We start from the raw sequence: 26,604 nt of genomic DNA on the forward strand, positions 1-26,604 counted from the left end.
CTAACCAGCCCTGGTCCCAATCTCTTATCCCTCTCATGTATATATGAATTCACATATACATATGTGAGCTTGGGCTTTGGGGGCCAGACTTGACTTTGAAAATCAGATCTGCCACTTGATCAACTTACTACACCACTCTTAACTCAATGCTCTCATCTATAAATAGATACAAGTATAGTTACTTAATTCATAAGGTGGTTTTGAGGATTATATTAGATAATGCAAATGAAATATTCCATGCTGTGGACTAATCCACTTATTTATTTATTTATTTATTTATTTATTATTTTTGGCTGTGTTGGGTCTTCCTTGCTGCGCACAGGCTTTGTCTAGTTGCGGCGAGCAGGGGCTACTCTTGATTGCGGTGTGCGGGCTTCTCATTGCAGTGGCTTCCACTGTTGCAGAGCACAGGCTCTAGGCACACGGGCTTCAGTAGTTATGTCACACAGGCTCAGTAGTTGTGGTTCGCAGGCTCTAGAGTGCAGGCTCAGTAGTTGTGGCACACGGGCTTAGTTGCTCCGCAGCATGTGGGATCTTCCCAGACCAGGGTTTGAACCCGTGTCCCCTGCATTGGCAGGTGGATTCTTAACCACTTCACCACCAGGGAAGTCATGCAAATGAAATATTTAGCATAGTGCCTGACACAGCAAGCACTAAAAATGACCATTGTCATCATCACCATACACTCTGTACTATAATTATTAGATTATATATATATATGTATATCACAATAGAATTAAAATTGGTAGGGCAAGAAATGTATCTTGCTCACCATTGCTTTTCCCAGAACTTTAGATAATGTGTGTCATTAGTAGTTGATCAATAAATAATCTGTAAATGAATAACTGTATATGGTAGTTCATTCACTCTCTCTCTCTCACCCCCTCCTTCCCTGCCTCTCTTCTCTCTCTCTCTCTCTCTCTCTCCATCCATCCATAGGATGTAAGTTTTAAAGAACTGTTTCTTCTTTATACCTGTTAATTTATACATGACTGACCTTCCTTTCATTCCAAGTAATTGCCCCATGACTGTACCTACTTTTTTTCTCAAATTATTTCTCGTCCCTTACTTCTCTGGCTAGAATATAAACTCATTAGAGAAGACACTTTGTTACCACTAGGTCATCAGGGCCTAGAACAGTGTCAGACATATAAGTAGGAACACAATAAATATTTGTCAAAAGAACAAATGGACTTTCTCTGACTCTCAATATCTGCCTCTGGTCCTGTCCCTTGGACTCCCCGCTCTGGCTTGCTGTCTCACTTCCATTCAATGCCCTCCTCCTTCTTTACTGTGAAATACATGACTCTTATTCATAGCACTATACACCCTCTGAGCTCAAGTCCTCTCCACCCTGATCCAGCCCCAGGCAAAAACTTAAGCTCCACTGACTGGAGGTCTCCAAGGGAATGTGCACATGTCCTATGTATGTGCTGTTATTCCAGTGAATCATGGTGATGTCTAATTTAGGGTTTCCTACTGATCCTAGATTATAAGGAACTGCTTAGATTACCCCTCAACCATGTACTGAGGGGAGTTAGATTTGGGATAGGAGCAGCTTTGTAAACACCTTCCCCATCATGCCAACTCCCTAACTACTGATCAAGGCAGCTTGCTGCTGGTTCTTTGTGCTGTCCCTCCAAAGCAGGTGTTCCTAATCTTCACAGTGCATGAGAATCACCTAGGGAGCTTTTTTTTTTTTTTTTTTTTTGCGGTACCCGGGCCTCTCACTGTTGTGGCCTCTCCCGTTGCGGAGCACAGGCTCCGGACGCGCAGGCTCAGCGGCCATGGCTCATGGGCCCAGCCGCTCTGCGGCATGTGGGATCTTCCCAGACCCGGGCACGAACCCGTGTCCCCTGCATCGGCAGGCGGACTCTCAACCACTGCGTCACCAGGGAAGCCCCAGGGAGCTTTTAAAATAAGGATTCCTGACTGCACCACCCACCCACAGGTGGGGTTCAGGCATTTATAAGTATATGGAAAACAACAGCAACAAAAACAGCCCCAAGTGATTCTCATACGCACCCAAGGTTGAGAACCACTGGGTTCTAAAAGGTTCAAACCCATTCAGACTAGCTTGTCAAGTACCAGAACTCCCAAACACAAAGTCGTAGGGCACGAAACAGAAAAACAAGCCAACAAGGAATCTGACCAACCGGTAGCTTATGCTGTGTCAGCCATCACTCAACTGTAGCCAGTTGCAGTTATGTGGGAATGTAGCCCAGTGTTGCTAGATATTCTAAGTCTTCAAGAGAGGCCACAAATCTGCAATTTTAGATGAACTTTCACAATTTGAAGTGCTGGCAACCAATTCAAATTTCTTTAAAATACTGTGTGGGCTGAACAAAACATGTCTGGAGCTGGATTCAATTCATGGGCCAATAGTTCACAGTTTTTACTTTCTACCAACTGCTCTCCCATATCCTAAGAAACCCTTTCTATATTCTTCACCAAGTCTGTATTAAATTCCTAGAAAGCTAGATTCCTTTTTCATCATTCATGTATGTTCTAAGTATTGTTTTGAACAAAACTGATTGGTGTGGTTGGAATAACTTGGAAGGGCAAAATCTTCTGTGATTTAGAGTATGAGATGCTCATATGCCTAAAACTTGGAGCTATTGCCATTATATACATTATCCCCCATCTACTAATATGCATTAATATTTGAAATACACAAAGCACTGATGAGATGAGGCCCTTTGGAATACAGACAAGTGGCATGGTTCCTGCTCTATGAGACCATTCCATATACTTAGGGAGACTGGACATACACCCATGGAATTTTAGTACATATACAACACAAGCCATGTATTAATGGTGAGGCCCTGGCTAAAGTTTCTATGTAGGAAGTAGTAGAACATTTCCCTGAAAAGGAGAGGAGGCAGACTGTGGAATGCCTCAAATGGATGACAAATGAGTTAATTTTCCTAGAGGTACTGGCAAGCAATTGAAGGGGCTTTATGTGTCTTTAATCTTTGTTGGCTTTTTTTCTTTTGTTTTGTCTTGCTTTTGAGTAGGAGAGTGTTGAGGCAAGCAGTGTTAGAAGGAACACTCTGGTCTTAGATGAGACAGACTAGACAGTAGAGACCAGAGGAGGAAATCCTGTTAGTAGGTCACAGCCAAGGCTGCAGACATGAGGGGATGAGGGTCTGGCCTGAGTGGTGGCAGAGGGACGGGAAGGAAAGGGCAGGCTCAAGTGATTTTAACCTTGACTAGAGAAAAAGGAGGGCTAGCTATCGTTCAGTAATCCCCTATGATGGGCTTCATTCTGTGTTGAGCACTTAATGTAAAATTATTTCTTTTGCTTTCAACAGAATGTGACTGAAATGGGAGAGCATTTGAGGAGGATTCCACTACATAACCACAGTGTAAAATCTATCTTCTAGGGCTTTAGAGATCATCGGGACCATCCCCCTCACTTTACAGATTGGACCTGACTTTTCTCAGTTATTTGCATACTTTGTAGCAGAGCCAGAATGGAACCCAGATTTCTAATTTTTTACCCTAGTGGTCTTTTCTCGTCACCATGCTGCTTCTTCATCCCGAGCTTTCATATAAATGAGTTACAAATCAGGCATCAGATTCAGGTAAGACGACGAAAGTGCACAGCTGATAAAATGAAAGTGAACAGGTGATAAAACGTGGTGTAGAGAATAATTCCAGGGCCACTCGGTGCAAACAAGGGAGGAGGGAGACAGGAAAAAAAAAAGTCTCCACCACCTTGATGTAAAGGTTACAAAGGAGGAGATAAAGTCAGCAGTGATATACAGTTAGCAGGGGAGCCAACATCCCCTTTATCAGCCCAGCACAGATGTTCAGATAAGGGGACATAAGTGGAATAAAAAGGAAAGCAGATTCAAAAGAGCTATTAGAAATCCCTGTTCACTGGAAGATGATAAAATTGAAGAATCTCCACTCCAGGAAGGTTGGTGAGGGGAAATCTTGGAGACTCAGGGGACAGCAAGGTGTCATGGGAGCTGGGTTTGGAGTGGCGCCCGCCTCATGAGTTTCTATCCTACAACCATAAACTTTCTCTCCTAAAGAAAACATCATGGTATCTTGAGTCCACACAATGGCATGTGGCAGTGTCTACATGAGACAGATTATCTGGAACTTTAACTGAATAGAAGGTCAATGGAAACTGAACATCTGGGCAATCATTTCCCTTCCTTTAGCCAGCCATTCTGCTAGTATGTAGAAAATCCCCATGGCTGGGGCTCTGACTTGCAAATGTTTCTTCTATGTCAAACTGCACCAAAAGGAAAAGCCAAATTACCCTCTCTGTCCTAAACTGCTCATTGACAGCCCAGGGAATAAGAGCTAAATAACAGGGGAGGAAATAAGAATAAGAATGCTTTCCATTCCTTCTCCCATTTAAGTTCATAATACTTTTTCTCTCACAGATAAAGTTCTACAGAGGAAGACTTGGGGAAGGTTTTCACCAGCTCAGAAATCATAACATATCCACCAAGATGGATTCAACAGGGTACAACCAGAAGTAGCTCTCTTCTTTACTACCACTGCCAGGCAAACCCTACTCTGCTGACTCATTTTCCCCCATCCCAGATGAAATTCGGGGCAGGTGCCATAGCTGTTCCAGTCTCATGAATGTCATGAAAGTCTAGTGTTGACTATTATTAAAGGTCCACTTTTTCATCCTATTTAAGACCTCCCTATTCCACTGCTTGGGCCCACTTCAGACTCAGAAACCTGTAACTGATGAGGAAGGGGGGGCTTCTTCTCTCTTATTAATTCCTCCCCAACTTGCTGTTGTTTCTGGCCTTGCCTGGCTAGGGCCTAGGAGGTAGAGAGACTGGACGGAAAGGAACTGGATCCAACACTGATGGCACAGTGGCCACCTGGCTTTGGACCCCTCTGGGTGTGGCAGATATTCAAAGGCTAATTCTTAGGACCTCCATCTGTGGTTCTGGGAGAGCAGTTCCTTCCTCTCACTGGCTTCCGGGAGTAGAAGCTCCAGACAGGTTTTCTTTTGGGGTCTGGTCACTATGCAGGCAAGTCCAGTTTTTTGAGGATGAGAATCCAGCTCCCTTCAGCTGGGTATAGGTCTGGCTTCTGGGAAACCCACACCTTTGTCTGTGGAACTGCAGCCCTCTCCCAAAGCAGCTGGCCACTTCTCACCTTTAGAGGTCAGACTTTAGTCATAAGCCAGGCTCTATGTCTTCCAGATTTGCAGGAAATGAGTGACAACCCCTTTAATTAGTCCTCCTAATACCTCTCACATTTGGTTTAAGGTTAAGGACAAGAGTCTCCTCCACACCATGGAAGAAGGATACAAAGAACACTGACACCTCTATCCCAAGAAACCCCATGGGAGGCTTTGCAACCCCCAATGAATCGTTGGCATTTTCACACACAGCCGGAAGGTGGATGAAGGGCTAATGCTAGTTGAACCAATTTCTCTGTGTTTTATAGAGCACCTCACATCACACATTACAAAGCACCCCACATCTAGGCAGTTAAGACTTATGCCAAAATGTGAAGTTTGTTTTTCTTTAAAAAAACCTTAAAGTCCAGTTATATAAGGAAGCCACCTCTTCCTACCTCCCCACCTCTTCCTTCCTACTATTGGCTGCCCCACTGGCTTCAAGACTCATGTGTAACAACATGAGAAATACAACCAATTAGGTGCCTAAATGATTTTGACAGTGGGGTAGTTATCTCCTGGGTCATGGTAAAGAGCCAAATCAAGTTATTTAAACTCTCTTTTTTTCTGGATGATTTCCTCATTTAGTTCAATCCACCCCCTTGGATAGTTTTCCTGGACACATTCCCAGAAAGTTAATTAGGGTAGCAGTTTGACCTAAAGAGTGTGAAGCACAAAAACTCTTGGCATTTTGAGGTCAGGATGATGATCAATTTCTTTTTGTATATCCTAGGCCAAGCTGTTCTCACTTTAATTTTTTAAACTTGTGTGAAATTCAAAGAACACAGAGCCCAGTGTCCTTTAAACTTGGGCCATCATAAAAAGGCAGCTTCCTCAAAAAGAATATTGGCTGTTTTCCAGGCTGCCAGAAAGCTTTTTATGGGATCTTTTAAACTATTCTCCTTTAATCCACAAAGAGGAATTAAATTTGGCCAAGGGTGAATGGACTGCCTAAGATATGGATTGCTTCTAACAGAGACAGAGTTCAAGGGAATCCTAAAGCTTCTCCATTTCAGGAAAGAAAAAAATAAACCCCACCCACCCCATTTATCATGGAAGAGACATTAAGTAACTTGCAGTATAGTGAAGAAAATTTTCTTTTCAGAGCCATCTTGATGAATTGTGCATCTTTATAGAAATCATTCAGGCACTTCATGCCCCCTTAACAGAGTGAAGTAAAGTTGCCATCTGACATGAAGAGTATGATGATACTTTTAAATAGCTCTCCCTGTTTAAAAACAAACAGATAAATAAATGATGCTAGGGATATGGCCTGGTGAGAATTTCAATCTTGAAAAACTAATTATGAAATATTTCAAGTATGAAGCGTAGAGAATGGTATCATAAACACTCATAAAGCACCGCTCAGCTTTGCCAAATCTTAACGTTCCGTCAAAATGGTTTAGATCTTTTTAAAAAATACAAAACATTTTAGATATATTTGTGTTTCACTCCTTTTCTTCTTGTCACAGAGGTAAGCACTATGCTGATTTTGGTGTTGCGATTCTCAGAATTTTCCTTTTGGTAGATATGTATGCATCTCTAAACATGTTTTGCAATATAGGTCTTATTACTATTTGAGTATGGTGAGGCCAAAAGATTAGGAGGAAACTACCTTTGAAAAGATAGTTTGTTATTCTCACAGCTCCCAGGAGAAGGGGGCACATGGGGAAGCACCAGGGTTGGTCACGAGGCAGAGGGAGCTGGGGGAAAACATTTTATTGTGGCTTCCAAGGAGAAAAAAATGGGTGAAACAGGGTAAACAGGTTTAGGATTGGCTAGTCTAAATAATTTCAGTGGACTCTGTGGTGTAGGAGCTTCCCTGGGGTGATTAGGACAGAGGAATGGTGGCCCAGAGTGTAAGGGCCCCTTAAAGGAGGTGCTTGGGGGTATGGATTAGTTGGTTTACATAAGAAAGGCACACTCTCAGGCCAGTTGTTTGCTATCTCTAGGAGTAGTCCCTCCAGAGTCAGCAAACCCCAAGATGTCAAAACATCAAAAATATGGAATGAAAAAACATGATTCATACAAAACAATACACCGTTTTATTTTGTATGTTGTTAACCTCTATGAAAATCATATCATACTGCACATATTGTGCATATAATTGAGTTTTGTTTTGTTTTTTCTCAACATTATGCTTTGGGAATTCATCCAGACTGTTGTATGTAGCTCCAGTCAATTTGTTCCTTTTCACTGCTTTATAATTTGGCATTGTGTCAATATATCATAGTTTATTAATATTTATTCATCCCCTTGTTTATGAGCATTTGTCTCCAGTTTTCTATGATTACAAATGATGTTGCAGTGGTTAATCTTTTACCCGTCTCCAGGTGCACATGTGGCCAGGAGACATAGAATAACTGGATTCAAAGGCATTTGTTTCTTTGACTTTAATACATTTTGCCAAATGGCTACTGAAAGTACTTGTAGAAAATTACCCTTCCGTCAAGAGTGTAGAAAATGTCCTATTATTCCACTGCCTCACCAGCACTGTTATTGTGAGGTTTTCCTTTTAATGTTTGCCAATATGATGGTGTTTAAAGGTACCTAGTTATTGCTTAAATTTGCATTTTCCTGATTACCAGTGAAGTTGAGTATCTTTGCATATTTTTATTGGTCATTTGCATTTTCTCTTACATGAACTGCCTGTTCATATCTTTTGCCTATCTTTCTACTGGGTTGTTTGTATTTTTCTCATAATTTTGTAAAGTTCTTTGTATTCTGGATGCTAACCCTTGTTCGTTGTATGTGTTGCAAATATCTTTCCCCAACCTACAATATATCTTTGTTTTAGAGAAATTTTAAGTTTATTATTGTCAAATCTATCAGCTTTTCAATTTTGGTGTGCAGTTTTTGTGTCCTTTTTAAAGAAAGTCTCCTCAATAGAATGTTATATTTTATTTAAAAATTTTTAAGTGTTGATTTTCCCCATTTAGATTTTTAATAAACCTGGAGCTGAGATTTTAATATGGTAATAAGCAAAGGTGTTATTTTTATCCACAAGGATAATCAATAGTTTCAGCATCCCTTATTGATTAATCCATATCTTCCTCCATACATTTTTTTTTTTTTTTTTTTTTTTTTTTTGTGGTACGCGGGCCTCTCACTGTTGTGGCCTCTCCCGTTGCGGAGCACAGGCTCCAGACGCGCAGGCTCAGCAGCCATGGCTCATGGGCCCAGCCGCTCCGCGGCATGTGGGATCTTCCCGGACCGGGGCACAAACCCATGTCCCCTGCATCGGCAAGCGGACCCTCAACCACTGCACCACCAGGGAAGCCCTATATCTTTTTTTAATCTTACTGTATAGGCTAGGGCATCTAGCACAATACTGAATGGAAGGTATAATAGTAGACATCCTTGCCTCATTCCTAACTTTAAATGGAATGTGTCTAATATTTCACCACTGAGTATGATATTTATTGTAGTGATTGATAGATTTTACCCCTTATCAGATTAAGAATATTCCCCCCTTTTCTCGTTTGTCAAAATGTTTTGGGTTTTTATCAAATATATTTTCTATGCCTATTAATAAAATCATGTGATTTTACACTTTTAATTTCTTAATGTGGAAATTTCCTTTAACAGAGTTATCTAATATTTAGCAACCCTTGAAATCTGGGACAAACCCAAATGATAATGATATATTATTTGTTTAGCCTCCGTTTGGATATACACTGTCACTACATTATTTCAGATTTTTTCCAATTACATTAATAAGTGAGATTGGTCTAAATCTTTCCATTCTTTTATTGTCCTTGTCTATTTTATTACTGGTCTTACACCAGCCACATTAAATGGGTTGAAGAACTTTCCATCTTTTGCTGGTCTCTGGAGTAGTTTGTAAAAGATTGAGATTTTCCATCACTTTAAAGGGGTAGAATTTACTTCTAAAATCATATGATGCTGACCTTGTTTTTGGTGAATAGGTTTTAAACTACCAATCCAATTTGTTGATCATTATAGATCTGTTCAGTTTTCTACATCTTCATGAGTCAGTTTTAGTAAGTATATATTTCTAGGAAAATTATCCATACTGTCTGATTTTTTTAAAAATCTAATGTTATAAAATTTTTCTTAGGGCTCTCTGATTTAAAACATGTTTTATTTGTAGTTAAGTGCCATTTTTCATGTCTCTCATTGTTTTATTGGGTTTTTTTCCCCTTGGTTGATACGAACAGATTTCTTTCTAGTCTATTAATCTTTCCAAAGAGTTAGCTTTTGATTCTGTTGATCCTCTCTAATGTATTTCTACTCTTATCTTTATTATTTTTTTCTCTCTACTCTCTCTAGGTTTCTTCTCTCAAGGCAAACAAATTTTGAAATGTGTTTAAAGTTAATCTGTTAGACTCTCATTTGCTTTATTTCTAAAATGAAAAATTAAAACTTAAACTTTATATATCAAGTTGTAATGTCTAGATGAGTGTTTATCTTCTCAAAACATCTCTATCAACAGCCCCTCATTTTACTTTTTTTTTTTAATTAAACTGCTTTTGAGTTTGCATTTTAAGTTCTAGCCAGAAATGGAATAAATATTGGCTTTATAGTTTTCTGTTAACACAATTCTGTTGTTCTTTCACTACTTTCCTGTGTTAGCTCATTAATTTTCAATGTTTTTTGTCTCTTTTTCTGGTATAATAATTTAAAGCTACAAATTTCTCTATAGGAAGCAGTTTAGCTGCATCTCATAACTTTGATATGTTGCATTTTCATCATGGTTCAATTCCAAATAATTTCCAATTATTAATGTAATTTCTCCTTTGACCCATGTACGATTTAAAAGAGTGTTTTGTTTGTTTGATTTGGTTTGGTTTTGGCTCTCCAAATGCGTGTGTACATGTGGCAGGGCGGGGGGGGATAATTATCTCCTATTACTGACTTCTAAGTAATTCAAATGCATCATTGTCAAAGAAAATGATTTGTTTGATAACAATTTGCTTTCCTTTGTGACCCACTTCTTGGTCAACATTTTTTTAGTATTCCTTATTAAATAGGTGAATTTTCCAACCATTGTGAAAAACCAACCTATTCAATAAGGAGCATTAATTTCTTTGTTCACTATTCCTTCTTATTTTTGTAGACTTCCTACTGGATTAAATTATCTTCTTTTCTAAGGGAATTCTTTTGCTGAAACTTTGTTAATGGCTAATTAAATTTGTCTAAAAGTGTCTTTATTTTACCCTCACATTTGAATGATTATTTTTGGGCATAGGATTCTAAACTGGCAGTTATTTTCTCTAATAATTTTGAAGGTATTTTTATGAAGTTTTCTAATTTTTTTTTCTTTGAAAATAATATGTCTTTTTTTCTCTGTTTGCATTTAAAATATTTTCTTTTTTGGCTCTACAGTTTTAATTCACAGGTATCCAGCAGTGGATTTGTTATCCTTCCTGGAACTTGTTGAGATTTCTGAATCTGAGGATTTATGTCTTTCATAATTTCTGGAAATTAGCCACATGTTATTTCATTGAAAGTTGCCTGTTCTCCATTTTCTGTATCTTTCTTTCTAGAATGCACATGTGATAGATAGGTAGGCAGGTAGCTAGGTAGACAGACAAATGACACACAGAAACAGATCTTTGCATTCCATCATCCATGTTTCATCTCATGTACCAGTTGGGCATCAAAACACAAATTCCTTGTCTACCAAGTCCAGACAACCCTCTCCCCACTCCTCCCTTCTGCCCCCCACAAAATACACTGACTTCAACTTACCCTCTTAGAATTCTGTTTACATTCACAACTCAAGGTTCCATCTGGTATTCAGTTGTTCTACTGTAGGACCCTAGGAATTTCTTATATTTTCTAATAAGCTCAGCTATGCAATTAAAACAATAATGGTTATGTTTTATAGACGATGTCTGGGTGATCTTTAGTGGAAATATCTTCAGGTTATCTAATTTATAGCATTTCAAGAAGTGGAAGTCAAGACTTTCAATCTTCAAAAACCATTTAATTATATTAATTAGTTTGAACCACTTAATACAGGCACAGACGTTGAAATTTTTAGAAAATGTGCCTGCTACTAGAGTTGAACCAAAAAGAACTATCTAGTTGACTTGTTATTAAATAGAGTCAATTATCCAAGATTCTACTCTTTGCACATCTTATTAACTAATATTTCAACTCCCTTGAAATTTTAGACTGATTGGGTAGTTTAAAGCAATTTTGTTAGTTGCTTTTACCAATTTGTTTTCATCATTCTTCTGTCTTGTGATAAATAGGAACAAAAGGAACTTGTCTATGTTAACTAAGACTGAGTACATTAAGAGACTATGAACTGACCTTGATTCTTTTCAGATGAGTGTTCTAGAAGTTGATACTGTTCTAGAACCATTACACCCAATCCTAAATTAGATCCAATGGTTTCACAGAGACTATGTTTTTAGTATGATCTGATTGTTTTGAGACCCAGGCTCAAATTCACCCACTCCTTGCAATCTTCCTCTTATATATTTATGTACTTTGGGATCTTTCACATTTCATTCCTGTATAACATCTACAGTTATTACATCAACTATATCCCACATCTGTTTCCTGGTGATTCCAAGGCTTCTGTTTTTGACTTCCCATGTATATAAACTCCTCCAGAGTGAGAAAAGCACACAGAATTCTCTCTCATGATTCCTCACCGTGGAGCTGGTGCACATGGTGGCCAAAGGCAAACAAACAAAGTGGAAGAAAAGAACTGTTTGCCTGAACAATAACTTTATGTGAAATGGGAATTTCACTAATACCAATAAATAATAGGAGACTAAAGCAATGAAAGTTTGTGAAACTATCCAAGTCCACAGTACTGAATTCCTACTGACAGACTGCCTTGCAGAAGGAAGGATTAAAGTGGAAAGAAAACCAACTCCCTATTAACCAATTGCAAAATAAGAGAAAGTGGGAGGGAGGAAAGGCAGAGGAAGAAATAGTATTCCCACTGTAGAGATTCCCAAAGATTCACTTGTAATTCTACCCCCAAGCCTTGAACTCTCAGACTTCAATAGCCATTCAAGAAATGTTTTTCTGAATATGTGTCATGTACCAGCCACTGTTCTAGGCATTTGGTATACAACAGTAGACAAATCAGACAAAAATTCCTCCCTTCACAGAGCTTGCATTCTAGTTATGGGTAAAAGATAAATAAATATATGAATACATAAATAGATAATATAAAGTATAAAATGTCAGAAGTACTATGAAGAAAGGGGTTAAGGGACTAAGTTGGAAAAATTGTCATTTTAAATAGGGTGGTTAGGGAAAGCCTCACTGAGAAAGTGACATTTGAGCAAGCAGCTGGATGAAAGAGCAAGCAAGAAGGATATCTGAGAGAGGAATGCTCCAGGAAGAGAGAATTGCAAATGCAGAAATATTAGGCAAGAAGGAATCTGGCATGTACAAAGAACAGTAAGAGATTACTGTGAAGAGAATGAGATAAGCAATGGTGTGAGCTGTCAAAATTGAGGTTAGAGGATATATGGGAAGGGAGAGTGGGAAGATCCTATAGGGTGCTGCAGGCCATTATATATTGGGTTGGCCAAAAAGTGACTTTGATTTTTTAAGTAAAAATAAAAGACACACTTTTCATTTTCACCAAGAACTTTATTGAACAATGTATTCATCCTTTTGTTCCATTACCTTCTGCCATTTTTCAGGCAACTTCATAATTCCATCTTCCCAAAACTTTTCATCTTTTTGAGCAAAGAACTTCCAGGTGCCTCTTACAGTCTTCCAGGGAATTGAAATTTTTCCATTAAGAGAATTTTGTAAAGGCTGAAATAAATGGAAATCCCAAGGTGCAATGTCTGGTGAATACAGCAGATGAATCAACTTCCCGGCCAAGATGTAACAGTTTTTGCCTGGTCATCAGATAAACGTGTGGTCTTACATTATCCTGATGGAAGATTATGCATTTTCTGTTGACTAATTCCTGATGCTTTTCATTGAGTGCTGCTTTCAGTTGGTCTACTGCGAGCAGTAGTTGTTGGAATTAATTGTTTGGTTTTCTGGAAGGAGCTCGTAATAGAGGACTCCCTTCCAATCCCACCATATACACAACATTACCTTCCTTGAATGAAGACTGGCCTTGATGCGGTTGGTGGTGGTTCATTTCGTTTGCCCCACGATCTCCTCTGTTCCACATTATTGTACAGTATCCACTTTTCATTGCCAGTCACAATTTGTTTTAAAAATGGAATGTTTGGGCTTCCCTGTTGGCGCAGTGGTTGAGAGTCCGCCTGCCGATGCAGGGGACACGGGTTCGTGCCCCAGTCCGGGAAGATCCCACATGCCGCGGAGCGGCTGGGCCCATGAGCTATGGCCGCTGAGCCTGCGCGTCCGGAGCCTGTGCTCCACAACGGGAGAGGCCACAACAGTGAGAGGCCCGCGTACCGCAAAAAAAAAAAAAAAAAAAGAATGTTTTTGTTATGTTTAAGTTGAGAATCGCATGCAGAAATATGGTCAAGAAGGGTTTTTTTCGCTTAACTTATGTGGAACCCAGACATGAACATAACCAAGCTGGTGCAAATGATTTTCAAGGCTTGATTTGGATATTTTGAGTATGTCGGCTATCTCCCTCATGGTATAACATTGATTGTTCTCAGTTAATGTCTTGATTTGATCACTATCAACTTCAACTGGTTTACCCAACCGTGGAGCATCATTCAACGAGAAATCTCCAGCACAAAACTTCGCAAACCACTTTTGACACGTTCGATCAGTCACAGCACCTTCTCCATACACTGCACAAATCTTTTTTTTGCACTTTGGTCCCATTTTTACCTTTCTTGAAATAATAATGCATAATATGCCGAAAATGTTGCTTTTTTTCTTCCGTCTTCAATATCAAAATGGCCACACAAAAATTCACCAATTTTGATAAGTCTTTTTTTCAATGCACACAGAAAAGCTGTCACATACAATCTAACAAAATTGTTTCGAAGGAAGTTAAAGACAACTAAGTGTTACTAGAGCCACCTTACAGAAAAAACTGAATGAACCTTTTGGTCAACACAATACAAGAGGGTTTTTTTCCTGACTGAGATGAGGAGCCATTGGAAGGAACTTTGAGGCAGGTGTGAGACAAATATTACAAGCAGAAGAAAATGGCAAAAGCTGAAGGTGGCTGACGTTAAGACTTTTCTTAGATGAGAGAAATTAAGGCATGTTTGTACACTGATGGGCAGGATCCAATAAAGAAGCAAAAGTAGGTGAAGGAAATGTATGAAAAAAAGGGGGGAATTGCTGTAGTGGCTACCTTCACTACAAGACAAGGAAAGAGATATGGCATGGGTTGGAGGGACTGTTTTTAGTCAGGACCCTGGACAGCTCACCCATGGTAACAGGAGGGAAGGTAAGGTATATAAAGCCCAGGTACAGGTGGGAGGATGGCTGGGAGCCATGTGAGAGCATGAGGAAGTTCTCTTCTACTGGTTTCATTTTCTCTGAAGTAAGAAGCAAGGTCAGCTAAGAAGGATAATAGGGAGGAGGTATTGGGAGTTGGGATAGAGAAAGAGAAGGGGCCTCACAGGGCTGTAGGAGTCAAATGGAGTAGTGGTGACAAGAAGGTTCATATCCTAGCTTTGCCACATATTAGCCATGTGACCTTGGGTAAGTTTTCTAACCTCCTTAAACCTCAGTTTCCTCTTATACAAAATGGGGATAACAATACTGCTAACATCACTGCTTTGTGGTGTGGGTGAAAAGAGATCATGGAGAAGCAATCATAAGCACTACTAAATGGCAAGCATTCGGTATATTTTGGCTGTTATCTGCTATTATACATTAGGCACTCGATGCCTTATCAATGAATGGATAGGTTGTGATATTTTATGTCCACTCTCTTTTCAGGAGGTTTGTTCTCACCAAGCTTCAAGTCATCCCAAAAGGAGCATTTTCAGGATTTGGGGACCTGGAGAAAATGTATGTACCTGAGCAGTGGGTGACTGCTTCAAATGGGCTATGGGCAGCAACCTCAGACCACATCTAGCATGATTCTCTGTGCTTAGGAACCAGAATAACACACTAAGTGAAGGTTTTGCACCTTGTCCCATTGTATTTCCTTACCACAGTTCCTAAACAGTAGTGTGAAATCTTTCAGCATGTGGCCACTGAAATAAGCATAAGGTCAATCCAAGCAATTCTCACTTTTTTGGTATAAGGTGTTGCTCCCAAAGTACCTGTGAGTGAAAGTTTTATAAATCAAAGCCTATTTTCTCTGCTGACATCCATTCTTTTTAAGAGATACTCTCTGTTAATTAACTATTAATAGAGTTAATTATTATTAACTCTGATTAATTTTTAATTGACAGCAGGGCCTAACATTTGTGCTTTAGAGATTTTCTGGACTTCTTGTTCCTAAGCCATGCTGACAAGTGGTAAGTGATATATAAACATTCGAAAGTATTGGGAAAGTTTAGAGTGCTGAGGGCGATTTCCTTTGAAAAGAGAAGACTTTGTTAACGTGAACACTTGCTTTCTACTGGGCTAGTGTAATGTAGGAGTTTCCCCAAATAGGCTTTTCTCAGAGTAGGGTAGAGTAAGAAAAAACAGTAAATTCTTTCATGCTTAAGGTAACCCACCCTGCTTTTGAAGGTCCTTGATCCCATCCGCTAGGCTTTTAGGGATGGGAAAAGTGTTTTTCACCACAGCCAGAATCTAGAACATAATGACAGTAAGTATACCAACAGATAGATGGATTACACAGAAGAGAATGGTTTTTTTCATTACAAGAATAAAGCAACGCCCACCTCCCCAGTTATATAAGCTTCTCCTTCTTTAAGTCATTCAATTTTTGTCTTGGTTCTTTCACCGCACTTTTAAAAAGAACACTTGCCCAGGTCTGAGAAAGCGAGAAAGAAATCCATTAATGAAAGAAACACAAAGCAGAGAGAGTGGCAATGTGTTTGAGCAGTTATGCCAACTGCTTAGAGGAGGTTGGTCAGAATCCTGGGTCTGAGTGTTAATTTTAATATAAACTTACTGTGTAACCTTGGTTAAATCACCTTATCTCTCAGAACTTTGGCTTCCTCATCTGTGTATTAAGGGAGGAGATTTTAAAGGGGGAGGTAGCTTATGTGATCTCTAATTTCTATGCGCAAGCATCTCCCAGTTGGATGAGAGCCCAGTTTAAGACCTGAGTCTTCAATGTTTACAATTCTTGAAGACATTCAACACGCATAGGAACTGGGAGATGGGGCACTCATCTGAGCAGAGCTCACCAAGGAAAAGAGGGAAGGAACAGAGTTGGAGAGCTTTTGACTCAAGGTGTATTCCTGGATGGATCAGCCATTGCCCTGCCTGGAATTAACAGAGACTAGGTGACTATTGGATAGGTCTCCCCCACCCACGCCAAAAGTTCTGTAATTACATAGAAATAATTCTAAAGATAGGAATCCCAGGTACCACAAATAATTCACCTTAATAAATTCAATCCAGCAAATGTGACTGAGCTCTCATTGGGTACTCAGGCTACCATGAGACCTTCCTTTGGTGATAGATAGTTGATCTGAGCTGACATAGCAATAATCCCAGAGACAGAACAGCTGGTTCAGAAACTCAACTTCCTCACACACAGGTTGTCCATTTCTACCTCATGCCTTTATTAGTCAGCCTGCACTGCCACAGACGCCAGAAAAATTAATCTTATGTTTTCAATACTTTTTATGTCCTAAGATTTCCAAAACATTCTGGAGCAGAGAACCCAGTACCGAACTGAACTCTGAACAGACTATTAGTACCCTTCAGTCCCTATGCTCAACTTCATCCACTGTCTCACCTCCTATTCTTGGTCACTGATAAGTTCTCATCTCCTTTCCACATTTATGTTCTTCCTCCAGTTTTTAACCAGTTTTCTGAACTCAATAAATATTTGCTTCCTCTTCAATATCTCCCTCTTCACAAGTCACAAAATCCCTTTCACTCATTCTGCACATGTGGCCCAGTTTCACATATCCTTATTAAAAAGAAGGGGAGAAAGCTTTCTGGATAAATCCTGCTTTCCTTCTCTGCTACCATCCTCTCTCTTCCCCATCACTGCCACTCTTTTGAAAAAGCAGCCCATATTCACTGCCTCTCTATCCTTTCCTTTCAATCACTCCTCAGCCTGTCCTCTTGCTATTCAACCACAAATTCTCTAACACTATTAAATTACTCTATCAAAGGTCCCAACAATACCAAAACTGTCAGAGCTAATGAATTCTTCTTTGTCCTCTTAGTATTTAACCGATAGGTAGCTTTTGATTACACTGACCGTTCATGCCATCCTCTCAATACTCTTTCCCCTTTTAACGTCGGTGACACCACATCCTCCTGCCTGTCCTCTGAACCTTCCAGACTACTCCACAACCAGTTCTGTCCCTTTTCTTTTTCCTCAGTTGCCCCTCAAAAGTTCAGGTATTCCAGGGTGCCAGTTTTGGCCATTTCCTTTTTTTATAGTCACATCCTCATTATGATTTATCAATTATATCTTACTACCAGGGCTCCTAAACCTTCAGCTGCAAACCCCACCTCTCTTCTGAGGCCATAATTCTTGTTTTGAAATGGAGGCATTCCTCAATATCTACCCTTAAGTGAACCACAAGTGCCTCAAATTCAGCATATCCAGACAAACTCATTATCTTTACCCTTAAATTTCTCATCTTCCCATATTGCCCAGTGAATAACATCACCATCTGCCCAGATTCCCAAGCAAGAAAATTCAGTCTCCCTTGACTCATGTGCCTTCTCTCTTTCTTCTGTGCAGATGCTCTTCCAGTTCTATTGACTCCCTCTCAAAACTATCTCTGGAACCCTGTCCTCATCTTACTCCTGCAGCTATGAGGTTTAAAGTCACTTGCATAGCCTACTGCATGAGGCTGCTCTGCCTGCCCCAGCTCCCATCTCCCACCACTCTGTTTCCAGACCTGCTCTGCTCAAAGTCCCTTGCAGGGACTTTGGGTCCCTCTAGGGACCATCACTGCTATAGGTTTCAGTCTTAAGTCTCTGACACAGAAATCAAAGCTCATTATCTCCCACCATACACAGTATACCCCACACTTTTGCCAGGTAGGAAGATTTGCCATTTCCCAAGCACTACCATTACCAGACATCGTATTGCTTATTTAGAATGTGATGGCTGGTTCTTTGGACAATGCCTGGCACGTAGACCAAAAAATAGGTGCAGGTGAAGGTATAAATGAACAAGTGAACAAATATACTTTCACACTGGTCTTATATAGATGCTGTCCTCCTGCCTAAAATTCCACTTGGTAGAAGCCTGCTTTTCCCCCAAGAGGCAGAGCAGAAGTTTACCCCCCAACCCCTGGACAGCCTTTCCAGAACTCTCCCAGTGCTTCCAAACCATCATCTCGTGCTTGTAGTAGCAATAGCATATTTATCAGATTGCATTTGGAGTTTACACGTTTTTCCAGATCCTTAAGATTGTTCTTTCAGAGCAAGGTCAGAGTGTAACTTAACTTTGTATTAAGTACAACACCAAGTCCTGTTGTTTTATCTCCTGGCTTCACCTCTAATCTATCCACTCGTCTCCTTCTCCAGCTACCATTATCTTGTCCTGGAAAACTGCACCAGTCTTCTACTTGTGCCTCCCCATCCACCAGCATGCTCTCCCCTTGCCCTCATCCATTCTCTACACAGCAACCAGAGTGACATTTTCTAAATTCATACCTAATCATGTCACCTTCAACACCTGGTACACCTGGTACACACACACACGCTCTCTCGCACTCTCTCTCTCTCCCCATACCTTACTGCTGCTCTTAACATAAAAAAGAAACTAGACTGCTCACATTTTCTCCTTTGCTCTACTGGCTCTTCTTCAGTTCATAAAAGGTACCATGTTATGCAGCCCACCATGGGTCTTCCTTGTTCCTTCTGGCTAGAACTTCCTTTCCACTCTGCCCTCTTAATTTAGTTAGTTCCTCCTCATTCTTCAGACCCTGACACCAGTATCACTTGCCCAGGAATGCTCCCCCTGACCTCCCCAACTAGGACAAAACCTCCTGCTAACATAATACACTCTTATATCACCACTAGACTCTAGGTGGTGACTAGCATTTTGACATTCTTACACTTACTTATGTATTACTTGAATTAATCCCTAACTCCCCCCCTATTGGACTGTAAGTTCCATGAGCACAAGGACATGATTGCTTTTACTCATTATTGGATCCATGGTGTCTCACACAGAGTCAGGTACCTACAATAAATATCTGATAAATGCACAAATAAAAGTGAACAAATACAAGTAGTTGGAGAGAGAAGATACCCAGATATAACAAGAAAATACTAAGTCATAGGAATGATAATGATAACTGATGGAGGAGTTAACAGACATACAAACACTGGCTAAGACTCTACTCTGATCTAGGCACTTACATGGCTATAGTTTAAAATCAAACCCAGGACAAAAATGTACAGGACAATATGTGCAAAATAAGTGATACAAACATTGTATTTGTTCAGACTCTTTCTGTTGTGTGAGGGCAAAAGAAAGTAAACCTCAAATAGGCTGAAGAAAAGAAGGGAGTTTAATGGCTCATTTAACTTGATGGTCAGTGAGAAGGAATGGCTTTAGAAACAGCTCTATTCAGGTTCAAGGTCCTTAGGACTCAGCCTCTCCCCCTCTCTCTGGTCTCCCTTCACTATGTTCATTCCAGCCCTGAGCCCCACCTTTGGTGGCAAGAAAGCAGTAGCAGTCCTGCCTTCAAACATCATCTCAGGTTCTATTCAGGGGGAATGTGCTGCCCTTTTTCTTGCTCAATCCCATAAAAGTCTTAAGATTTAAGTCTGACTTGCTTAGATCACACAACCATTCCTGGACCAACCACTGCAGCTAGGAGAATGTAATGTTCAAATTGGCTGTGGCCTGGGTGATGGGCTCCAGACCTAGAGGTGAGAACACCTACCCCAACCACATGGATTTGGAATGGGGGAGGGAGATCCACAAACAAAAACTGAGGCCACTGCTGAAAAAAAAAAAGTGGAGACTAGATGCTGGTAGTTGGGAGCAAACAATGAACGTCTAAAAAGAAAGTTAGTCCTCTTCTCATCCAGAAGAGAGAGGGCTTTGTGACCTGGGTAGTTGGGGATTTGCTACGTTTGATTCTTCCCCCTTCCTCCTGTTAGAATAATTGGAAGAATCCAGTAACTCTGCCCCAATCCATGCTAATCCATCTTTCATTAATCCAGCTTAACCCACCCGCCTCTGCTTCTATAAGAAGTCAAGAGGGAACGGAGTCTTTTGGTAGAAGTGGAGCAGGAGATTCTCCAATAGAAATGAAATGATCACTGTCACTCCTTAGCTTTCCTCAGCATCACTCTCTCAAACCTCCTGACTCTTCACTGCTTTGGGACTGACTGGGGGAAAAGGAAAGCACTAAACTCTCTGCAGTGTGAAGTGGCTTTTCAAAGTGCACTGTAAACTGTTTACCTTATTTTTAATTATTTTGGAGTCATATATCAGCTTGGTATAAAGTGTGAAGACTACACTAAATAGAGTGGGGGGGGGGAGGTGACAATGTGGTGATTTATGGTAACCAGAAAAATTATGTATGGAAATGAGTGCAATTTAAAAACACATCTACGTGCTATTGTAACACTGGAGGGGGAGGAAAAGCCAGCGGATAATAAAATATCTTTGAAAATAGGAGAATGATGAATATGTAAATGAGACCAATCAACATCAGCTGAGATATGGTATATGCAGATGAGACGGCAATGAGCCAAAATGTGAAATAGCTCCCAAACCATAAATATGAACCATATAAAATTCATCTGAAATATTCATGATAACATAAGGACAAAAAGTATAATCAAGTGATTTATTCGCATATAAAAATGAGAATACTAGTCTGACACTCCAGCCTCCACCCCCAGATCACTGGGGGAAGAAAAGTTAATAGAGGGACTTTTAGAGGAAGAGATTTATTGAATGAAAACGGTTGCAAGCATGCTAAAAAAGCTGAATATCCTCCAATTCTCAGTTCTTTGGGCTCTCTCAGCACAGATAAAGGGAAAGGAAATAAGTCAGGTAACTAAAATACTAATGGCACCAGTGCTAGAAAATTTGGGTTCCAGTCTGCTTTGCCTCCCTAACACTTCCTTAGGTCTGTTCCTACTCTGACCGTCTGTGATTCTGAGAGTTAATGGGCAAAGAAGCCTTGAATCCCACTTACTGAAATAAAGCAAGAAGGAAAGGCTGATGATTCTACAGGCTCCTGATAAAAAACTGAAGGCCAGTGTTGGAGTGGCTGGACCTCTGAATGGGAAGAGGGGATCTGAATCCCCCCCCAAAAAAAAAGTGATAATGAGGTTCAGGTTGTACTTTAGAATCCTCTGGGGAACTTCTAAAACTTATTTTAAAAAATAATGCACAAGCTTGACTGTCATTTCCAGGGATTTTTCATTCTATCTGTCCAGGGTAGGGCCAAGGATTGATCATTTTTTTAAAACTCCTTTGATGACGCTAATATACGTTCACAGGTGAAAGCTACTGAGTGGATGATATTTAAGTCTGAATCCATTTTGTAGAAAGAGTATTCACTACAACATGTATAGTGTATCTACATGGTGTGGTTGAAGGAGAATAAACAGAGGGGAGGTGGTAGGAGATGAGGTCATAGAAGAAGCTGGGGTAAGGTCATGGAGAACCTTATAGGCCATGGGGTAAATTTGAGTGTCATAGTGAGCGTGATGGAAATTACATGGGTTATTTTGAGCAACTAACTATCTGACTTGGATTTGTTAAAGTTCACTTGCACACACAGATTTTGATTTACTAATATTTTGTTAAGAATTTTTGTGTCTATATTTGTAGAGATGTTAGCCTGTATATTTCTTTTCTTATAATTGCTCTGTTTTGTTTTGTTATACTGGTGCTATAAAATGAGTTGGGAAATGTCCCCTCATCCTCTGTATCTTGAAAGAGTTGGTTACAATAAGGAAAGAATACTTTTTTTCCACAAACCGTGCTGAATCAACTCGGTATTCACATGGGAAAAAAAAATAAACCTCAACCCTTACCTCATGTCATATACAAAATCTACCTCTAAACAGATCATAGTCTTAAATGTAAAAGCTAAAACTTTAAAACATCTAGAAGAAAATGTAGGAGAAAATCTTCACAATCTTGGGGTAGGCAAAGATTTCTTAAATAGGACACAAAAAGCATAAGATCAGATTTTATTTTGATGAAGTGAAAATAAAATCTCTGCTCTTCAAAAGAACAGCTAGCAGGAAAATGAAAAACCAAGCCACAGGCAGGGAGAAAAATATTTCCAAAACATGCTTCTGAAAAAGGACTTGTATTAAGAATATATAAAGAACTCTTAAAAGTGAAAAATAAGTAGATAAACAATCCAATTGAAAATAGGCAAAAGATCTGAATGGATACTTCCCAAAGATACACAAATAGACAATAAGAACATAAAAAGATATTCAACATTAGTGGCCATTACAGAAATGAATTTTAAAACCTTAAAGAAATACCATTAGATACCCATACCCACTAGAATAGCTAGAATTAAAGACTGACAATATAGGCATTGGTGAAACTGCGGAGTGACTCGAACTCTCATATGTATCTGGTGAGACTGCAAAATAGTATAACCCCTTTGGGAAACAGTTTGACAGTTCCTTATAAAGTATTTATCCAAGAGAAATGAAAACGTATGTCCACACAAAGACTTGTTCAAGAATGTTCATAACAGATTTTATTCATAATAGCTCCAAACTAAAAACAATCCAAGTACTCATCACCAGGTCACTGGGTAAACAAATTATGTTCTATTCATACAACAGAGTATGAATAAGTAATAAAAGGGAATAAACTACTAACACAACAACATGGATGAGTCTCAAGCATTTATACTAAGGCAAAGAAGCAAAACACAAAAGAATATACCATACACCAAGTAATTCTATTTATATGAAACTTGAAGAAAGAATACCTAACCTATTGTGACAGGAAGCACATCAGTACTTGTTGGGGCCAAGGGTGATGGTGGGGATTGTCTGGGAAGGGGTGCAAAGGAAATTTTAAGGCTGATGGAGATGTTCTATATCTTGATTGTGATGGTTGTTACAAAATATATGAATTTGTAAAAATACTCCTCGAAGAGTTAAAATGAGTGAATAGTATTATTTGTTAAATTACACTTCAATAAATAAAGCTGATTGTCTAAAATCAACAATTTTTCAGCACCTATTTGGGGCCAGGTGTTTTAAATACATTTCAGTTAATCTGCACTTTATAGACAGGGATACTGACATTCAGAAAAGGTAAGCAATCAACTAGCATCAGAGAGTTCTTTTGCAGGGAAGCTAGGATTTGAACCCAAGGTAATCTGGTTCTTTCGGCTACACAAGGCTTCCTTTTTGTTGGCATCTACCATTTTCCAGAATCATTCTACTAAAGTAAAAAGCGACAATGGGGAGGATTAAGGCTGTGAAAGCTTCCTTTGATGTCATGTAAAATTAGAAGAGAGGATTTCTGTGCCTGAACACTTGGAATTGCCATAAACCGGAACCTAGAGTCATAGAGGAGACAGAGAGGAGAGGAAACCTCTTCTTGGAATATTTTTTTCACCTTCAAGTTTCAGTGTGCCAACTCATTTCTGGGTAAAGATCCTGCTGAGACTGGATTTAGTTCAAGGCTTTGCAAACCAGGCTGCCTGTTAAGTTGCAAATTAACTTAGTCAGCAGTTGGGAAATGTAAAAGTTGGGCCAATTAAGTTGTCATCATTGACCCAGGTCAAACATGAGTTAGTGTCTAGAGGTGAAAGTCCTTATCTCATTTCCTGTTCTCCATAAATATTCTGAAAATAAGTATTTTTGTTGTATTTACTGCTTCAACCAAGAACACAAGAAGCCATTTTCTTGGCACATTTTGGGTTGATGTGGTTTTAGTATTTCCATTAAGTCTCCTCATTTTCAACTGTTTCTAGGTGGGTCCTCAAAATAAACTCTACAATATCTGATAGCTGCCCAGATCATAAAAGAGAATAATTTATTAGCTTTGCGTTTATATGCTTGGGTTTGTTTTGTTTTTTCGCTTGTTTGTTTTCACTTTGATTTCTTTCTATGTGCACATGGTGGGGAGGAGTCTGATAAAGGAAACAGAGTTCCTGAGATCTAGTCATTTTGTGGATGCCTTCAACCTTATATTCATTACAACTGTCCACATCTCAGTCCCTTCTGTTCTATCCATGAAGGGAGAGTAGGGTTTCCTTTGCTGGAAGAGATTCCAAAAAAGGGAATACTGACTGAAAGAATACAGCCGAGAGCCCCATTGACTTATTCAGCTCAGGCTGCTGTAATAAAATACTGGGTTGGGTGGCTTAAACAACAGACGTTTAAATCTCACAGTTCTAAGAGTCCAAGGTTAGAAGTCCAAGTGGGAGAACCCACTCCCTGCCTTTTCTCTGTATCTCCACATGGTTAAGAGAGAGCTCTGGTCTCTTTATCCCCTTATGTGGGCACCAATCCCATCATGAGAGCTCCACCTCCATGACCTTATCCAATTATTTCCCAAAGTCCCCATCTCCAAATTCCACCACACTGGGAATTAGGGCCTAAACATATGAACTTGGGGTGTTGGGGGGGAGACACCAACACTCAGTCCATAGCCCCCACTGTGAACTAGCAACCTTATAGTATGTATGTATAGTATGTATGTTATTAGATGCTCCTTTGCTTGGGAAAGCACAGATATGCCCTCATTAACATCTTGCATCTCTAGGATCCTCCAGCCTCTTGGCTACTTGATGCTCTAAGGCATTCACGGTCCTGGTGACCTCTGCTAGCTGCCTTTCATTCAGCAGCTAAAGCTTACAGGTGGCAAGACTTCACAGAGTTTACTCAAGCCAGGCTTTTTTTTGGCTTGCCATCAAATACAATCTCCTTCCATTTCTTAATCTACAGCCAAGCAATGTCATCTTCTCTTTCTTTTAAGACTTCTGCTTGCCCTTCTGACCTTTCTTGACAAGGCAAGCTGTGGGAAAGACCTTCAAATGTGTTATGTTTGTCAGGGCTCACGGATATACCAGAAAATGAACTGGCCTTTTTGTTCTCTCTGCCAGTAACTCATTGTTTGTGTCTACTCAGAGAAGATACAATTAAGGTAGCATAACACTCAAGTGAAAAATAGCCTTGTGGCTCTGCCTTACAGACTCTTGTTAGATTTTTTTTCTAATAGAGTAGTGTTAAAATAAAAAGATGCAATTGAAACACAAGCTCCGATCGATGCACAAACTATTTATTTTTATTTCCTCATTTAGCCCATGCCCATCACAACCACATCCATCTGGGCTGTTTATGACTTAATAAGATGCCTTAAGCAGTAAAAGACTCAAATAGGATACACACCTACCTGCCTGCCCACCACCCGTAACAAACAAACTACCTGAATCTTATACTTCAGAAACCTCTTCTGTGGTGCTCAGATCCACTCTGGCTAGCCTACACAGAAACGGAATGATCAGAGATGGGGTTTTACAATTCAAACCATTCCAGAGGTTAAACAGGTAGAGAGAAAGAGCAGAAGAGAGCGGGACAAATGCCAGAGGAGCCTAAATGAATAAAGTGGAAGTTAACCACCCCAGTGGGTCTGAGGTTCTGAGAGAGTCTGGGCACAGAGATAGCAATTGTGGATGCCAAGTGTTTCACAAACATGTAATTTGTGCTTGGATGTGAGCATGCTCTGAAAAGTTAAAACTGCGTACAAATGCAAGGTATGAATTAGAAAGAGAGCACGTCTGCTCTGCTTCCCATTCATGGTGTCTCAGCTCAACTACATACTGATTACAGATTTTGCCTTTCTCTCTTCTCATATTCCTCTCCAAAGCACCTAGCATGGGACTGGGCACACTGGAAAGATAATGGCAGGCAAAGTTTGTGAATTTGTCATCTGTGCCCCTGGGGTCCTTTCCCAACTTTTCAGAACCTCTTCCCCAAATCAGGCTCTCAGTATCTTTTTTATCTTGTTCTTCATTCTTCGTTCCCAGTAACGATAACATCTGAATAATGTAATGGCACTGAAATTCTAAGGAGTTCTGAATTAGATACTCCAAGACAATTTGCCTTTTTAAAAAGCCATGAAGTGGGTAATGCCACTTCCAAAGGATTGAATTGCTAATGGTGGGATTTTAGTCGATGTGGCACATGTGCTTATTAATACCTGAAGAATCATATCTAGACTGACTTACTTGTTTGCACTGCAAAGTCCATGTGTACATGAACAGAAATTTGAGGGAAAGATGAGCTTCCTGTAATCACAGACACTAGTGCCTTCAAGATTCCATCTACTGAGAATGGGCCCCCTCACGGTCTGACACCAGGTGGAGAACTCAGGCTGGTGTCTGTTTTGTTTTGTTTTTCCTTTACTGAATGTTAAAACTTTGGGGTTCCAGTCTTCATGTATTTGTTTAAAATGTGCCCCCTTATACTTCCCCTTA

The 26,604-nt window shown here is 39.8% G+C and overlaps 1 protein-coding gene across 2 annotated transcripts in view; it reads left to right on the forward strand.

Annotated features, from left to right (window-relative positions):
* The window catches only part of FSHR (follicle stimulating hormone receptor), a gene marked incomplete at both ends in the record, with an annotated part of 166,353 nt that overhangs the window by 58,581 nt on the left and 81,168 nt on the right, over positions 1 to 26,604 (forward strand). For both annotated transcript variants that reach the window (XM_081253994.1, XM_081253995.1), the window contains one exon: positions 15,002 to 15,073. In XM_081253994.1, coding sequence (XP_081110120.1) covers positions 15,002 to 15,073 — 72 coding nt within the window. The remainder of the gene's footprint in view (positions 1 to 15,001; positions 15,074 to 26,604) is intronic.

The sequence above is a fragment of the Mesoplodon bidens genome (assembly GCF_964165515.1).
Source record: "Mesoplodon bidens genome assembly, chromosome: 14".
In the NCBI taxonomy this organism is placed as follows: domain Eukaryota; kingdom Metazoa; phylum Chordata; class Mammalia; order Artiodactyla; family Ziphiidae; genus Mesoplodon; species Mesoplodon bidens.